Source organism: Schistocerca gregaria, chromosome 4 (genome assembly GCF_023897955.1).
Source record: "Schistocerca gregaria isolate iqSchGreg1 chromosome 4, iqSchGreg1.2, whole genome shotgun sequence".
Taxonomy (NCBI): domain Eukaryota; kingdom Metazoa; phylum Arthropoda; class Insecta; order Orthoptera; family Acrididae; genus Schistocerca; species Schistocerca gregaria.
Window position 1 is genome coordinate 339058268 of NC_064923.1, and position 17044 is coordinate 339075311.

Sequence of the window (17044 nt, forward strand, 5' to 3'; positions counted from 1 at the left end):
GTGAAACATGGACGATAACTAGTTTGGGCAAGAAGGCAATAGAAGCTTTCGAAATGTGGTGCTACAGAAGAATGCTGAAGATTAGATGGGTAGATCACATAACTAATGAGGTGGTATTGAATAGAATTGGGGAGAAGAGAAGTTTGTGGCACAACTTGACTAGAAGAAGGGATCGGTTGGTAGGACATGTTCTGAGACATCGAGGGATCACCAATTTAGTATTGGAGTGCAGCGTGGAGGGTAAAAATCGTAGAGGGAGACCAAGAGATGAATACACTAAGCAGATTCAGAAGGATGTAGGCTGCAGTAGGTACTGGGAGATGATGAAGCTCGCACAGGATAGAGTAGCATGGAGAGCTGCATCAAACCAGTCTCAGGACTGAAGACCACAACAACAACGATTTCAGATTTTTAAAAAGTGTGTTCTCCTTCCACCACAGGTGAGTAGATTTTTTTACTCTTTTGTACTAAGGTGCCAGTTTGTTAATAAATTACTCTTATTTTAAATGCTTGTGAAGTCTTTGTGATTCTTCTTTTATTATCTATTATACTTCTATATGAACTGGTACTGCACTTACTAGTAACACAGTTCATTTGGTTGCATTAGCATTTTAATTTCTACCACAATTTTTGCCCTAATTTGGATGTCTGATTTATTTCGGTCTTTTTGGTATTTATTTTCAGTTTGTGGTTCCAAGTCTTTTATCCATTTCTGTTCTTTTCAGAATCTGCTAAAATTACATCACTACCAACTTGAATACAATGTACATTTTTACTGTTTTAATGTTGAATCTGCTGGTGCTGGTTTCCATTGTTTGTGTTCCACTTTCTAGAAATAAATTACATGAGGTAAAGAGGGAGGGGAGAGGGGTGGGGAGGGAGGGATGGGGAGAGAGATGGGGGTGGGGGGAGAGCAGTATTAACAGACATCCCCCTATTTTACTCTTTGTTAGTGCCACCTATTTGTGTATAGTCTGATAATCAATATTTACTCTCTCCAATCTAATACAATTATATTCTGTTTTCCAAACAGTATCTTCCAGTCCACTCTCATCAACCAACTTCTCAAGACAAAATTAATTTGGCATATAATTTCTTTTTTCTTTTTCTTTCCTAAATCCAAATTGGTTTTCTCCTATATGTTGGTTAGTTTCAGATTTTAATCTTTCCTTTACAATAGTGAATACGATTTTTGAGGCACGGCTTACTAACATTAAGGTTCTATATTTTTAACAGTCATTGGACTTTCCTTTCTTACACTGATAACTGTTTTACTTTTTATAAATTCCAATGGTAGCATTTCCTTCTCAAAATAAACACAAATTTGTACAATTGTTCTTTCACCTCTGCAACATTCTTTAATAATTCAAGAGCTATGTTACAAGTTCTAGTCACTTGGTTGTTGTACAAATGGTTTGAAGTGTTTAATTTTGACCTGGTAATTAGTGGCCCAACAAATTCATTTTCCACTTATATAATCTGAATTATCTCCGACATCTTATCCGTCGTATATTTCTTCACCGCATTCTTTCCCTCTCCCTGCCATTTTTCACATTCATGTAGAATGTATACTTTCTCATATGATCTGTAAATATAATGGAAAAATAGGTGTTTTAAATTCAGTTTTTGAGGTAGGAGTTGGGAGCGTATCATCATGTTAGTAACAACAGTAATTATTTACAAGAAGTACCAACATCTAGGTATATTTCTTGTTTAAAGAAAGATACAAAAACTTTCATATAAATGTATAAAATGGACGGAATTATTACATAACCTTGTACATAAAAGCTTTACTAGTTCAGCAGCTATTAGCTAACAACAACATTACAAAATACCTCAATTTTCCATTAGGAACAGGATTACTAAATACATCAAGTTTTAGAAAAGTAACATCTTCCAGAGAATTTAACCAACATATTTCAGCATCCTGAAGGCACATCTTATAACTTTTTAAAATACATGAATTTTAGCTGACACACTTAAAGGAGAAACGAAAGAACCAATATTTACTCAAATTTCATTTCATAGTTCTTCCTTATCCTCCACTGTCCAAATGACAAACAATTGTTGTTACAACTATTCATCCCTGGGAATAAGATTCATTTGTTTTTCGTTTATTTCAAATATCTGATTAGAATTGTGCATCCAAAAGCAGGTTCATATATTAAAAAAATCTCTGGTGCTTTCCCTAATATACAGAAAATTGTCAATATTACTTTCATACTTGTCACTGTGGCCCCAAGTACAAAAATTTGATTTACAATTAAAGGTAAGAGTACAATAATACTGCAAAAGAATATACTGTACTGACAGAGGAATGTTCAATAAACATGTAAATCAATAATATAATTATTTTAATGATGATAAAGATGTCTAAAGTTTCTCAGATATCAATATCAAATATATGTATGTAATCTGTAATCTACAACACAACAGTAGAAACAAAATAAGTTACTTTTTGTTCCATGTAATAATTTCTTATATGTTGGACAGGCACAACCAACAATTTGTGCTAATATTAAACAAACAGGAGTAGAACCCCTTGTAGTTTTGCATCATGTAATGATTCCTATCCAATTTGCTGAAACATGTTGTCATTTCATTATCAGCATAAGTGAAGTGACGGTTTGGCACTATTATCACAAAGGAGAATGTTGTAGTGATTACTTCTTGGCCAGTTAATCTCAACAGTGTGTCTTTCTTTTTAAGATGTAACTTCTATTTATAAAACAGAATAATAAAAATTACAAGTAAGTGAAAACATATGAAAAAATATAGCTTTTACACTTTATTATTCAGTGAACCCTGTTCAACTTAAGGCTGAGATTCTGTATGGAAAAAAAGTGTAAACCCTGTTCAACTTAAGGCTGAGATTCTGTGTGGAAAAAAAGTGTATCAAATAACATAATGAAACATAACATTTTCACAAAAATGGTGTGGTCCTTCTAAAATATAGAAACTGTAGTGTACATTCCTGCCATTTGAATTTTACTACTGAGAGTTGATTACATATATTTCTGAACACTACACCTACTATATTAGAGGCACTAGCATTTTTTCTTTAAAGAATGTTATTAATGGCAGTATCTCTGTGGAATAGATACCAGAATGAAACTTTCACTCCACAGAGGAGTGTGCGGCAGGAAGTTCCAATAGATACCAGTTTCACAACAGCGATACTTAACAATACGCTGTTTCAGATCAATTGTCAATACAAAATTAACTATGCAAAGCATATTTGATTCTTGAATTTTTTGTTAACTCTACTGTAAGAAAAGATGTAATGAATGGCAAGACAATACCAAGTATGTTTAAGTAACATGAACAGAGAGTTGCTGCTGTCAGGCACACGAAAGGTAAAAATGAATATATTGAAAATAACTAAGTAATTCTTTCTATATCAGGAATTTCTCAGTTTGGTCATCAGAGCTGAACTGTTCCTACATTGACACTACTGTCTACTTATGAACCATAAATGATAACTTCTGAAATCTCATAAATCACTGTAGTAAGCACATCAATTATTGTCCTGTAACTGAGAGATATGTTTTCTACTGTAACTCGATCACGTCAAAAGTCTCCAAATTCAGTTAATATTACGGTGAATTAATCACTATTTTTGAAGGCAAAGAATCAAAATTTATTTTCTTCAAGTACTTGATTCAATTACTATGAAAATATGACATTAGACATATTAAGTTTTCATGAGCAATGAAGACAAAAGAAAGCCGAATTCAACCCACCAATTACCTTTCTTCTACAACAGAAATTATAAAAAAAATACTCAACTTTGATAAAATTCTACCTGAAATGAATTATCCTCAAAACTATGCATACGATACTTTCTGTTCATATGTTTTGTCTTCCCATTCATACTCTGTTGGTTTTGCTGTGTGTCGTGTTTTGCATATTCTGGGACCATATTTAAGCATGACAATAATAATCCCCAGAATAAACAAGGTAAATACTGTCAGAGCTGGCCAGTAGATATGGAAAGCCATAGCAGATTAGAGATCACTCTCACGTTTTTGAAGTTCCAAGTACTCCTGAGGATATTCAGCAGCAATCTGTTTTGAGGGTATATAACACTCCTCAAGTTCTGTAAGGTCAAGTGGTGGCTGATGATGTGGAGTTTTCGTCCAAATTGACACAAGCCAACGATTGCCTGGAATAACAGCAAACAATACGTTAGAATTTCACGTACAATGCAACTGTAACTATTAATGCTACACAAAAGTGGACTGAAAGTGATGAATTACTTACGACATAAAATAGTTGCAAATTAACAAAACTGCTACATAGAATACTGTGAAGAGATATCTGGCTATCCATTCCCTTCAGTTTGACACCACGGAAGTAAATAAAGGGATGAGTAATGATAACTACTCACTGTCTAATCATTTACTTTAACTACCATGTCCAGGAAGAAATCACTCTTTTCTTCTTCTGAACTGCACAACTTTTATTACTTTCGCAAAACAGGATTTGTCTGTAATTTCACTTATTCGTAGTTGATTTGTGTCTGGACTGCTCTGCAGGTGCACATACCATCCTCCTCATATCCTCTTATGACCATATTATTCTGCACCTTGGGACTCCTGTTCTTAATCTATTACAGGTTCTTCAATTAGTGTAGAGCAAGTGGTAACTGCAGCTAATTTCTTCCCCTTGCACTGAAGCCTTCTTGCTTTCTAGCACTTTCTTATGACAATAAAATGTGTGCAACATCTGGGTTGACACGTAATGGTAACATTCGCTACAAAAGACCTTTTTTTATACAGCAAGTGTTGTGAATTCTCAATCTAGTTCTTCTGCGCCATTTCTCCCACTACTCTGCATGGTATTAGAGGGGGTGCACCGCCAGTCAAAGGGCAAATCTTTGGGACTGTAACTAAGTGGACTAACTCATTTAAGGTCACATCCACATGTATGGTGTAAGCCAACAGTCCCTAAACTGGTGCCCCATTCTCTCTTTTAGAAAAACAGGATCCTAAGGCGAATGACTCTGAAGCTGGGGATTTGCTCCCCAAGTAGAACTTGTCAGCTTTCTCAAGATGTTTCTAGTGCAGATTTTTCCTTTCAAACCCCTTTCAAGTATGTTCTAAAACACAGGGCTTGGTCCAGAGTAATCCTCAGATATTTCGGGCTGTTACAATGCTGAATTTCCACTTCTCTCCACTTGATATTTTGTTTTCTTTTATTGTCTCTGCTTCTTATGCAGAAAGCACTTACTTGAATCTTTGCTGACTTGACCTTAATAAGGTTTAGGTCATAATATTCTTCCAAACATTCAAGTCTATTGCTTATTTTGGTTTCAATTTCCTCAAATGTCCTCCATTGGGCATTCACATAGCTCTGTCATTCTCACAGGTAAAACACCTTGGATCTAGAAGAACAGTCTGACTACTCACACAAATATTGTAAAGAACTGAGGGAAACACATTGCCTTGAGATAATCCATTCTTCTGGTTTCTTCAGTGACACCTTTTATCTTGCAGTGTTATGCAGAATCTATGGAGCAAACATCTGATTACATTTGTTAGCCTAAAACCTTGTTGCCTCATACAGCTTTTGGATAATTTTTGACTCACACTGTCACTGAGGACTACAAAAGCTGCACCAATGACTAGTTTTTTCTCATATCCACCTCTGATGTGTTGGATAAGGAGGGTGACTTCATCTCAAATCATATAAGTCATGTCAACTCGTGGTCATGAATTTCTTCGGAAAAAAATATATATTAGACCTCTATATCACAAATGTTAAGAAATAAATTATTTTCATTTTATCTTAATTTTTGTAAATGTACAGCCCTTTGAAAAATATATATCTTATAAAAAATTCTTTAAACAACACAAAAAAGATAAAAGTACTGGAGGCCTGGTAGATGTTTTGCATTAAAGCTCCCTATTAGTGTGCTAAAAATTTAGTTGACACCAACACACTAATGGGGCTCGTTTACCTTACAAATTTAAGACAAAAATACAAAATTTAAGTTAATTTTTCCACTTAATTGTTTTTCTTTTTTTTCGTTTGGAAGGTCATGGAACACTATATTTTCTGTCATATTACCAGATGCTACTGATGTAATTATAAACAATATCTTCTCTGCTCCAGATATCTGTATTATGTAAAAATGTATTACTAAAATGTATAAAATTGCATTTTTCTAAATTTTCTCAAAAAGCCCATCTGAAAACTTTTGAGAATTACACAAAATACTGTTTGATTAATATGTTAGTAGTCAGTGCAAACACAGTGGGCAATATTTTTCTGTGTAAAGTGTTAAAAATTTTTGACATTCAGCATATTTCGCATCACTGAATTTTTAGTGTAAAATATACAAGTTGGCAAAACTGTTTCCACTACTCTTCTGTTTATAACAGATGAGTAGGCAATTGCAGGTAAACCATTCTGAATCAAGTTTTCTATTTGGTTTGAACTTTTTGTTAGATACAATGTCAGTTAGGAGGTACAGTAGTGACAGAGTGAGGTGTGCGGACTATGAAAAGAAGACATAAGTAGGTGGTGTTTAAGAAAAGAGAAAAACACTTCACAGTTGTTGAAAATCTGTCACAGGGTATTTCAGAAATATCTTGGTCCTCAAGTAATGGTATTAGCATTACATCCATTGTGCAGGAATTGCTACACTCACTACAAGAAGAAATTTAATGATGCCCCACCCAAAAGATCGCCATCACCCGAATGTGAAACTGAAGAAGACAGTTCAGGTGTTTATATTCCTGGGTGTAAAATTGTTGAGGTGTTGAATGTTAGCATTTCTGCTAAAGCCCCTGCTATATCCTCACTTAAACATCCAGCAAAGTTTAGAAGCACTAGAAGAAAACAGTACGTTAAAAGAAAAGTAGAATAAATTGAAGGAAGTTTTACACAAGCAACATCCCCAAAACCTTATGAAGTGTATAATGTAGATGTATTTGGCATAGAACCTGAATATAGTGATATGAACTTGAAATGTGATGTGTGGTTTCTAAATCTAAATACTGCAGCCACCTACACAGTAGTTACTGACACTGATACCAGGTAGCTACTCTATGCAGCAGATACAGAAATACATACCCACTTCCTCACATTATGTGATTTCAAAAGCTCATAAAATAAAGAATAAGAAAGGTATTTGTGGATGCCAGATTCTTACTGTGGGCATTCGTTGCAAGATGATAAGCATACTGTTGCTCTGGAAGACTACCTAAGTGATGACAAACATTGCAACAGGCAAAGTCCTAACCGGACAGATGTTATCTCTGTTAGTGAAAATAGTGAAAAAGTTCAAAAGATACCTGACAAGATCAATAACAGAAGAATGTCTCCTAAAGAAAAAGGAGTGCCTGATTTTAAAAACTGGTCTCACAAAATTCTACTCCTTGCCAACAAAATGGGTAAAATGTCAGACAGTGAAGGACGTACGCACATGTATTTAACTTGAAACTTGTTTGTTTCTGCATAAGTAGTGTCACAGGAAAAAAGTACACAGAGACAGACCTGGTGCTTTTGTGTGTGTGTCAAGAGCTGCAAGATAAACATTAGTTGCAAGAGTGTGCAATGTGTATTGGTGCTGACATGATGACTGTTGAAGCATTACACCGTCAAGATACTGACAATGACACAACCTGTCCACTGAGGGAGGGTGTAGAGGTGGTGAAGAAGACAGTAACGGCAAAGAAGTTTGTTACAGAGGTTCCACATTGGGACATGAAAAGAATAGCTCACCATCATAGTCAGAGACAGCCCATGGCAGAAGTATTATCAGCCACATCCCAGAATACTGACACATTAGTTCTTCATTTCAACACTGCTGAAAACTAGTCTGTTGCTTTGCAGAACGAAACAAAGTTACTACTGGCATACATTATAAGTATCAATATTCACATGTGTTGCTCGCTTCCTTGGAACATCACACTGTTTAGCTGTTGTCAGCAATGATCTCATTCATGACAGTGCACATGCATGGTACGCTGTCAGCATGATAATTGATGACATATCATCCAGATGCCATGCATTTGCTAAATGTGTATGTCACTGATGGTGCAGTACCTCACTTTAAAATCTGCTTTAAGTTTTATGAACGTGGTCAACTCTGTGGTACAGAAATTAAGGGAAAAAATGGATTTTTCAGCGATAGGTAATGGAAAAAGTGCATGTGGTGGGGTAGGAGGTCTCTGTAAACACCTTGCAACAAGATTTAATATCCAGCATGAAGCTCTTGATGCTACAAGAGATGCTACTGTACTTGTACACACCATATCAGCATTAATAACAAACATGAAAATCTTAATTCAAAATGAAAATACATTAAGGGAATTCTATTAAGAAATCAGAGAGAAGAGTGGTCTACTATGAAGCCTGTGGTAGGAATTCAATCAAGCCACTACTGGGTTGCATCCCTTCTGAATCTGCTGACTGTATTCATCTCTTGGTCTCCCTCTATGATTTTTACCCTCCACACGTCCCTCCAATACTAAATTGGTGATCCCTTGATGCCTCAGAACGTGTCCTACCACCCGATCCCTTCTTCTAGTCAAGTTGTGCCACAAATTCCTCTTCTCCCCAATTCTATTCAGCACCTCCTCATCAGTTATGTGATCTACCCATCTAATCTTCAACATTCTTCTTTAGCTCCTCATTTTGAAAGCTTCAATTCTCTTCTTGTCTAAACTATTCATTGTCCTTGTTTCACTTCCATACATGGCTATACTCCATACAAACACTTTCAGAAAGGACTTCCTTACAATTAAATCTGTACTCCACGTTAACAAATTTCTCTTCTTCAGAAACACTTTCTTTGTCATAGCCAGTCTACTTTTTATATCCTCTGTACTTCGACCATCAGTTATTTTGCTTCCCAGATAGCAGAACTTAGCTACTACTTTTAGTGTCTTATTAACTAATCGAATTCCCTCGGCATCACCTGATTTAATTCAACTACATTCCATTATCCTCATTTTCCTTTTATTGGTGTCCATTGTTACTGTGTGTGAAATGCAGAGACCATAGGATATATTAGAAGACTTTGTAATGAGCCACTTAATGTGTGTCTCCCATGAGCTGCAAGATATAACTGTGTGCAAATCAGCTTGGCTATACTAGTTCAGTGAGAAGCAGATGGGGGAAAAACACCCTCTTTTCAATGGTGCAGTGTTGCTTGTTACATTGTAGACAATTTTAATTCATGGAATTGTTTTCTCAGTCACAATGTTGTAAAGTAATTATTTTGATTCAGAAATACCAGTTCTGCATGACATTTACTTAAAACCAATGATCAATTTAAAATATTTAAATGTCGATGATTTCTTTTGACTTTGAAAGTAAAGCTAGGTCTACCTAAAAAATTTCTCACATTTTGTAGAGACGAGTATTAACCATTCTGATTGTACATTCCCTAAGTACAATGATCAACTAATGTACCACGAAATTTTTAGAAGGTTTAGGAAGGGGTTTTTGGAGAAAATATTTTGTAAATAACCAAAAAATATTTCCGATTCTTTCATGTTTATGTAAAAATATTTTGGCAGTTAAGAATTTCTTGCATTAATGCCATAAATGACAGTTAGCAGTCTTTCCACTTTATCATTTCTCAAGACAGTTAACATCCTGTGACTCCTTATATTTTCAAAACATAATTTTGAAATTCTCAAAAAGTTACAAATTTTCATAGTTTATTAAAAGAAAAAGAAGAAGATGCTCAGAAGTGTGTATGTATTAATCATGTCTCATAGTATTGGGAACAAAGTATTTATTGAAAATAAATTCAGATCTCTTATCACTTTCGGTTTCTTTATTACAATTTTTCAGTTTTCCCTTCCGTTACGACATTTTCACACATACCCTTATTTGGAGAGGCCTGTAGCGTTTTAACAAATCATCAGAAAATCAAAATATTGTAATTTTGGATAGGTATCATGTGGAACATTTTTTTCCCAGCAAACTATAAAATAATGGTGTGACACATTCACTCTTGACCTGTATGATTTGAGATGAAATCACCCAGGACCCAGCCAGAGCATGACTTTCCTGGTCTAAAACCAACTTGATCTGAAACAATATTTTCATCTCCATTCGATCAATTCCTACACTACCTGACAAAGAAAGTGAAGCACCTAGAAGGGGAGGAGGAAACGAAATGAGTTTATGGGGTGAGAGAGAGGGTATGTAATGATATTTAAGTCATTACAAAATTATGTCAAATTTACAAAAAACTTGGCAGTACGAGCTCACTTAGGAGTATGACTTTACTTCCCCTACGGACTGGACACAAGCACTGATTTGCTTGAAAATGGTGTTGTAAGGCCAGCTGGTTCACACATATTAGCTTGTCCTCGATACCTGCATACTGACACTGGGATGGTGTCAGACTATGAGTTGGTCCCACACATATTCTATCAGATCTGGATGTCTTGCTATACATGGGAGTATCTCAACGGCAAGCAGCAGTTCACAGGCGTGCATGTCGTGTGGGCGAGCATTGTCCTGTTGAACAATGGCACCATGATACTGTCACATGAGAGGTAACACATGGATACAAGTGGTCAGCTGTACCATTGTGCTATCAGAGTTCCTTCAATCAATACCAGTCATTACCTGATGGCTCCCCACACCATGAAGTCAGGATTGATACTGCTGCATCTCTCCAAAATGTTAGAAGAAGGGATCCTCTCTGCAGAGTGCCACAATCGTTACCAAAGGTAGTCACCTGGGGTAGAGCTAAACTACAATTCATTGCTGAACACCATTCATCAGCAGCCCTTGCTTCCCAGTCATTGCACCACTCCACACACAGATGTTTCTGTTGTGACATTAGCAAAATTCGATGCATGGGACAGGAAATCCATAGTCTGGCTGTTGCCAATGGTGCAGGACACAATGTAGCAGGTAGTCCACTTCTTGTTCTGAGATGGTAGTCACAGACGTGAAAGGTTTAAGATGTGTTTGGTGCATAATAAGGTGATCCAGCCTTGTTGTGGTCAGACAGGGTCGACGAGAATCTTGCCGACCAGTGCGCATTTCAATACTGGGTCACTGTCATGTCACATCCAAATACCCCACAATTCTGGACATTGCAACTCAAGCACTATGATGAGGCCACTTTCAAACTCTTTCAGGTGCTGGTAACACTGTCTCATACAAGTATGTGGCATCTCAATGACCTTCAGAGCGTCCAGTCAAAATCTGACACTGTTCATGTCATATAATGTGCCATGCCTGGAGCAACACATATGCACCCTGGTGGCCATTGTAGTTATCACAGATAACTGCAGCTTTAATAATTAACAAGCCCAGTAATGGAGTGTAAGTGTACAAAATTATGCTGACATTTGAACATGTCTTCTGGTTGCTTCACTCTTTGTCAGGCAGTGTAATCAGTATCATTCAAAACAGACACACAAGGAAGACTTACCAGTTTCTCACCTTTCAGACAGTGTCTTCCTTTAGAACTAACAAAATGTATGCAGTGACAAGCTATCTTTAATCATTCCCCTGTTTGTATTCCAGTACCATACTATTTTGAAATAAACAATATCAACACAAAAATATGTGTACTCTTACCTGTATTACTGTCCTTCCAATATTCTTTGTACTTTGAGCAGCAGCAAAACACTATATTCAGCAAGAAGAGGAATGCCCCAAAAACAGTGCAAATACCTATTGCAACATAAAATGCCGTGTAATCACCAAACTCTTTTTTGAAAACCACCGGTTCTTTCATGTAATCCTTTGGCTCTTCTAAAATGGACATTTTTCAAACCACTGTCGCATATTCTAAAACAAAAACAAAGCCATTAATTGAGCACAAGAACAATCCTCTGAAGCAACAAAAGTTATGTCTCTTAATAAGGTTCCTATTCTGATTTTAGAGAAAAGTGTGAATATAGTGTTTCAGGAATTAATTATACTCACCTAAATTAAGTATCCCATAATAAAAGTAGGACAATAATTACTATATTTATCTTACTCACTATGAGATTATTTCTTGCCTCTCAGCTTGTAGCAAAATGAATGGCTTTACTTCATTTAATACTGCCACACTATTCTCGTTACAGGACTGCAGGTCTCATTTTAATAAAAGTTATGTTCCAAGTTTTTCTAACTAATGCAGCATCTTGACTGTGAAATTTATACATTCTGTTACGACATGGTTTAGATGAATATTAGATAGAGAAATTAATCAATAATCTGCAATGGTCAACTTTTACAATGTGCCTACTATTATTGAAAACTGGTCTCTCAGCAAAGCAATGGGTCAAATCAGACAGGGACAACTGTCATTTGTGAATTTGGAGCAAAATGTCATTACACTTTTACTAAAATTGCCAACCTTCAGTTAAACTCCCACTGACACACTCGAGATTTTTTATCCACAAATTTGATTTTATCAAACATAAAACTGGAGACATGACTACTTCTAAAAACCAAACAGATTAACATAGTGAAGGATAAGTATTCAAGGAAGTATGGTTGGCTGATTATTTATGAAAGATAAGTATGTGCTAGTCACCCAATCAACACATTCAAATCTTCTCCCTAATAATATAGGAAGATAATTTAAATTGTACCACATTTAATTTAAATCATACCACATTTATGTCCATCCACAGTAAAGCATTGTGGTGCTCAAACACACCCTCTGATTGACAGCTTTACCTTTTATTTTGCTTGATACAATTCCACACGGGAAGGTGTTCTCACCAGAGAAAAATCCCATGTGACTGGATAGTGTCCAATAGAGAAGCACGGTAATATCACTCCAAAATTATGAGAAAGCATTGCTGTCAGGAACTTACCTTCAGGAGGTGAAATAACAGTAAAGCCTTTATACACATCTAAAAGGATATACAATATCCCAGCTTTAAGAAGTAATAGTTCCATCATCAGGAACGAGAGTGGGAGAGATTGTGGATGGATGAGAGGTATCCACCTATTGTGAGGCTGAGGGCAGATGGAATTACCTCATTCACGGCTTTTATGCCATCAGAGCCACTGCTGTTGCTTATGCCCTCCCTAGAACAAAACACACTCATCCCCTTGACCCAGTGCACTGACCAAAAAGTGGTGGTTGGCACACCATGGCCACTGTTCTTCCCCTGCTGCTTAACTAGTCTGAAATATGGAGATTCTGGCTGCAGTGTTCGACTGCAGGAAGTAAAGTTCTGGTGTCACAGCCAGACACTAATTATTCTGTTTTCATGCTGTAAGTGATGGAAAAAGCCTGTAGTACTGCAGTCATCTGCAACGGGCAATCTGTTTGATTCAGGTGTGAATATCAGGATACACAACAAGGGTTAGGTCATATTAGTACTGAGTAGCTCTTTACCCACAGGTTCACCCACTTATGCGAATGTCATTTGCATATGCTTTTTATGACACAAATTTCTCACTCAATCTCATCCTCCCCCCCCCCCCCCCCCCAAATCAATTGGCACCATCGCTTTGACTTCAACTGGGCACTTACTTATCAACGTAGTACACTTCTTTTGCCAAGATGCCAATGGCAAAGGTAATGTGATTCTTCACCACCAGGTCTTGGCTGGTGCTTTTGCCCTCAATGATTTGCTAACTAGACAAAAGCTTCCTGTGCCTTCTACCAACAGTGAACACTATCACTTGAATACAGTATGGAGCACTATGATCAAACATGCCCCCCCCCCCCCTGCTGCAATTCTGTCACAATGATGAGAATGTAGTAATAAGGAATGGGAGATGAATATATAACTCAGATAGGAATATGTTCATTTATGGCTAACAAGCTGCAAACACATTAGGGAAAAGGCAACATACATTCTATAGATGAAAACAACTGAAGACAAAAACGACTATCACTGGAAAATCAGAACCAAGAACAGATTACACCAATGAGAAACTCATGAAAATTACATAATCATCAGTCTGAATGAAAATTATGTGAAACTGTTCAACATAATCTATATTTTTGTTTTGTCTCTTTTGTTTCAAATGGAAATAAATGATGTTCTCCTCTCACTGTATTCTGCTTAACTTCAATTTTAAAAGGTGTAGCTTATGCCCACCTTTAGAAAAAGGTATTGTAATTCTCTCAGTTTTCTCATTATTTTAAAATTCTGAAAAAAAGTTTGTTGTTTTAATGAATTCTTCTGCCAGATTCCGTGTGTTTTAAATTTTTCAATTAAATGTAACCCAAAAATTTAAATCTCAGTACCAGATTCACTTTCCGCAATGAAAGTCTTATTCATTATTTCCAGTTTCAGGGTCTTTCTTTCACATCAATAACTCTTTAAAAAGTATTTTGAGAGTAAAAGTAAACAACAATGAAAATTTACATTTTTTTTGGTGGTCAAAGTTGGTTGTACACATTATAGAAAATCTGTTGATATTGCTATGAGTGTGTTAAACGGTATTTTCAGGTTCTGTACCCTGATTACAAATCAGTAACTCTTTAAGAAGTATTTTTTTAATGTAATTCAACAATAATGGATGAATTTTGTTTGTTTTAGGGTTGGCACAAAGTACTCCTCCTGGGTAATGCAGGTTATGGAAGTCTTGGCATTGCTAGGGTTAATAATTACAGAACAAATCTGTTACTGTCATCAGTCCCAGATAAGCTGAGGAACATTGCATTACATAAGAGAGAAATGCTAGAGTTTTGATCTATGTTATATACATGTACAAATCTGCCTCAGAGAGTGTGTGTTTTCTCTACTTCAGAAGAAGGAATACTGGCCAAAAGCTAAACTTGTATGACACTTTTTCTTTTTCATAATATTATATACATAAATTATGATAAATACAAAGTAGGACTTATGCAAGTAATGTGACAGAAAGAAAGCAAAATATGAGTATTTTTGTGTGCAATTCCATATGGCATTAATTAAGAAAGAAAATAGTGTGACTGACAATAAAGTTGTTAATTGTAACAACCCACATATGTGACTACAGTGTCTGGTAAGCGTCACTGTATCATTGGTCTACAAATTTTCAGTGCCTCCCATTCTATTAACACTCTATAATACAAAAAAATATTTATTGTAGTAAAAATGCACTAAGGATAACTCGTGCTGTTTATCCTAGAGACTCTTTCCGGTGACAGTTTCATCTAATATCCGCTCAGTGATGAAATATCATTAATTTTATTCAATAAGAGCTAATAAAAATCAACAGTCATGCGTAATGTAATTCCTTACAAATTAATAACAATTATCAGTACAGAGTTTCAAATACTTAGTATTTCACAAACTTTCTGTGCCTGTCACTTATAGTTGGATAAAACAGAAGAAGCTATATAATGTGAGGAAACAAAACTTTTGTCTTGCTACAAATTCCAGCTTATGATACCATACTGTGCTACCAAGCTAGTGAAACTGGAGTTTTTAATTAATAAACTTAAATTACCAATCTCCCATCAGTATTTTGCAATATGTGCTACTGTACTTTCGAAACAGCCACGTCACGGAGACTGTTTTCTAATGAAATTGATTTAAACTATAGAAAGTCATGTGTCTGCATGAAATCTACTCAACAATTTGGAAGAACTTAGTATTTCAGGGATCTATGAAATTGTAACTGCGGTGGAGTGGCGGGATTGGTGTGTTCGCATGTGTGTATATTATTGTGCTTACAGCGCTTGAGGGTTATACAGCCGGGACACAAGCATAATCATATTATATTCCAATAACTGTAAATTTGTTGGAGACATCTATGGTGTATTAACGATGCACTGTGCTTAAAATTGTAATTAATCCTCGACTATAAAATTCATTAAATTAATTTATTTAACAGTCCAGTTTTCGTATATTAAATGGCGGTAGATTCCACATCACTAATACAGAAAATTTTAAAAATTAAAGAGTTCGACGCACAGTCATCCGTCCACTTCTTTCATGTTACGTTTTATTTACATTTTATGGCATACCAATGAGTAAACGTCTTACCAGCTATTAGCAAACAATTTCTATGCTTAGAGTAAATTGCTAGCGTGACGAAAACAAATTCATGTAAAACTTACAAAACATTTCCACCAAAATTCGTAATACCAAACACCACCACGACCTACATTTCAGTCCGCATCAACCACCGCCCTAACAAGTAACAACGCCCAACTGTAGAGTGACCAACCTACGGAAAAAAGACATTAGCCATTAATATATATAAACATACTAATGGGAAACACCGGAATCTGAGTCTCTTAGTTTTAAAAATTGCAATCCTTCCGCATTTCTATTTGTTTATTTTCTATCAGAATTACTATGTAATCTAGTTCGACTCACACTAGACGGAAGAGAAGGGAACGTCAAAACTGGCGGCACTCAACGAAAAGGAACGTTAACGTTACTGGGAAAAAAATTTGACGCTGACGAGGGAGGGGGGTAGCGTCGTCTACCAATATCCAACCTAAACCCATTTTTGTGTTCTCGCTCACTCATATCATAATATGGACCACAGTCTAACTTAAACAGTCACTACCGTGAAAATTGTTGCCATCTTACAGTTGGTGCGACCAGGGGCGCCGACTTATAATAAATATTAATGGATCCATACTGGGGGGGGGGGGTCTTGTCTCGGGAAATTTTTCTAAATTTCAGATGAAAAATAGATAGTTTTAAAGCTTAAGCATTTTAGAGTCATATGATCAACGTTAGAACCCTGCAAACTGGACTCTCGATAACTCGACTAATTTTTTGACTTTGAAAGAAGAAACAAAACATAAACACACACGGAATTTTCGTGAAAAGCTAATATAATTTACAGTAATAATCATGTTTATAGACTTGTACAGAGTAGTGACCATATAGCTCCTGAAAGACTGAAATTAAATTTATATAAATCCTAAACTATCATTAAAAGAATAAAACATAAAATATCGCTGTCACACAGTAATAGCACTTTGATTAATGAGTGAAACAGCTGATTTAAGCTCACTTTGAATAAGGCTTCATTAAATAGAAACAATACTCAAAGTTAATGCTTTGACACAATAAAGTTAATACAGTATGTCTAATACTTTCACTCAAAAAGTATGTAAACAGCGGGTTTTAATTGGGTCTTACACCCTAAA

At 35.8% G+C, this 17044-nt stretch overlaps 1 protein-coding gene across 2 annotated transcripts; it reads right to left on the reverse strand.

Moving 5' to 3' along the window:
- Positions 1-1673: 1673 nt before the first annotated feature.
- On the reverse strand, positions 1674-16344 carry LOC126267388 (uncharacterized). 2 transcript variants are annotated; one of them, XM_049972576.1, is made up of 3 exons: positions 16257-16344; positions 11566-11778; positions 1674-4165 (listed from the first exon to the last, which is right to left on the reverse strand). In XM_049972576.1, exons 2-3 carry the CDS (start codon positions 11753-11755, stop codon positions 4008-4010), a joined length of 348 nt encoding a protein of 115 aa, XP_049828533.1. In that variant the 5' UTR covers positions 11756-11778; positions 16257-16344; the 3' UTR covers positions 1674-4007. The 2 variants fall into 2 exon arrangements, with proteins under 2 accessions (XP_049828533.1, XP_049828532.1); XM_049972575.1 differs by lacking the exon at positions 16257-16344 and adding an exon at positions 15995-16176.
- Positions 16345-17044: the final 700 nt, after the last annotated feature.

Excerpts from the sequence above, each read along its gene's own strand:
- LOC126267388 (XM_049972576.1), bottom strand. The coding sequence starts at position 11,755 with ATGTCCATTTTAGAAGAGCCAAAGGATTACATGAAAGAACCGGTGGTT. Across the intron at positions 4,166-11,565 it reads TTGGAAGGACAGTAATACAG|GCAATCGTTGGCTTGTGTCA; the intron begins GTAAGAGTACAC and ends CTGTTATTCCAG.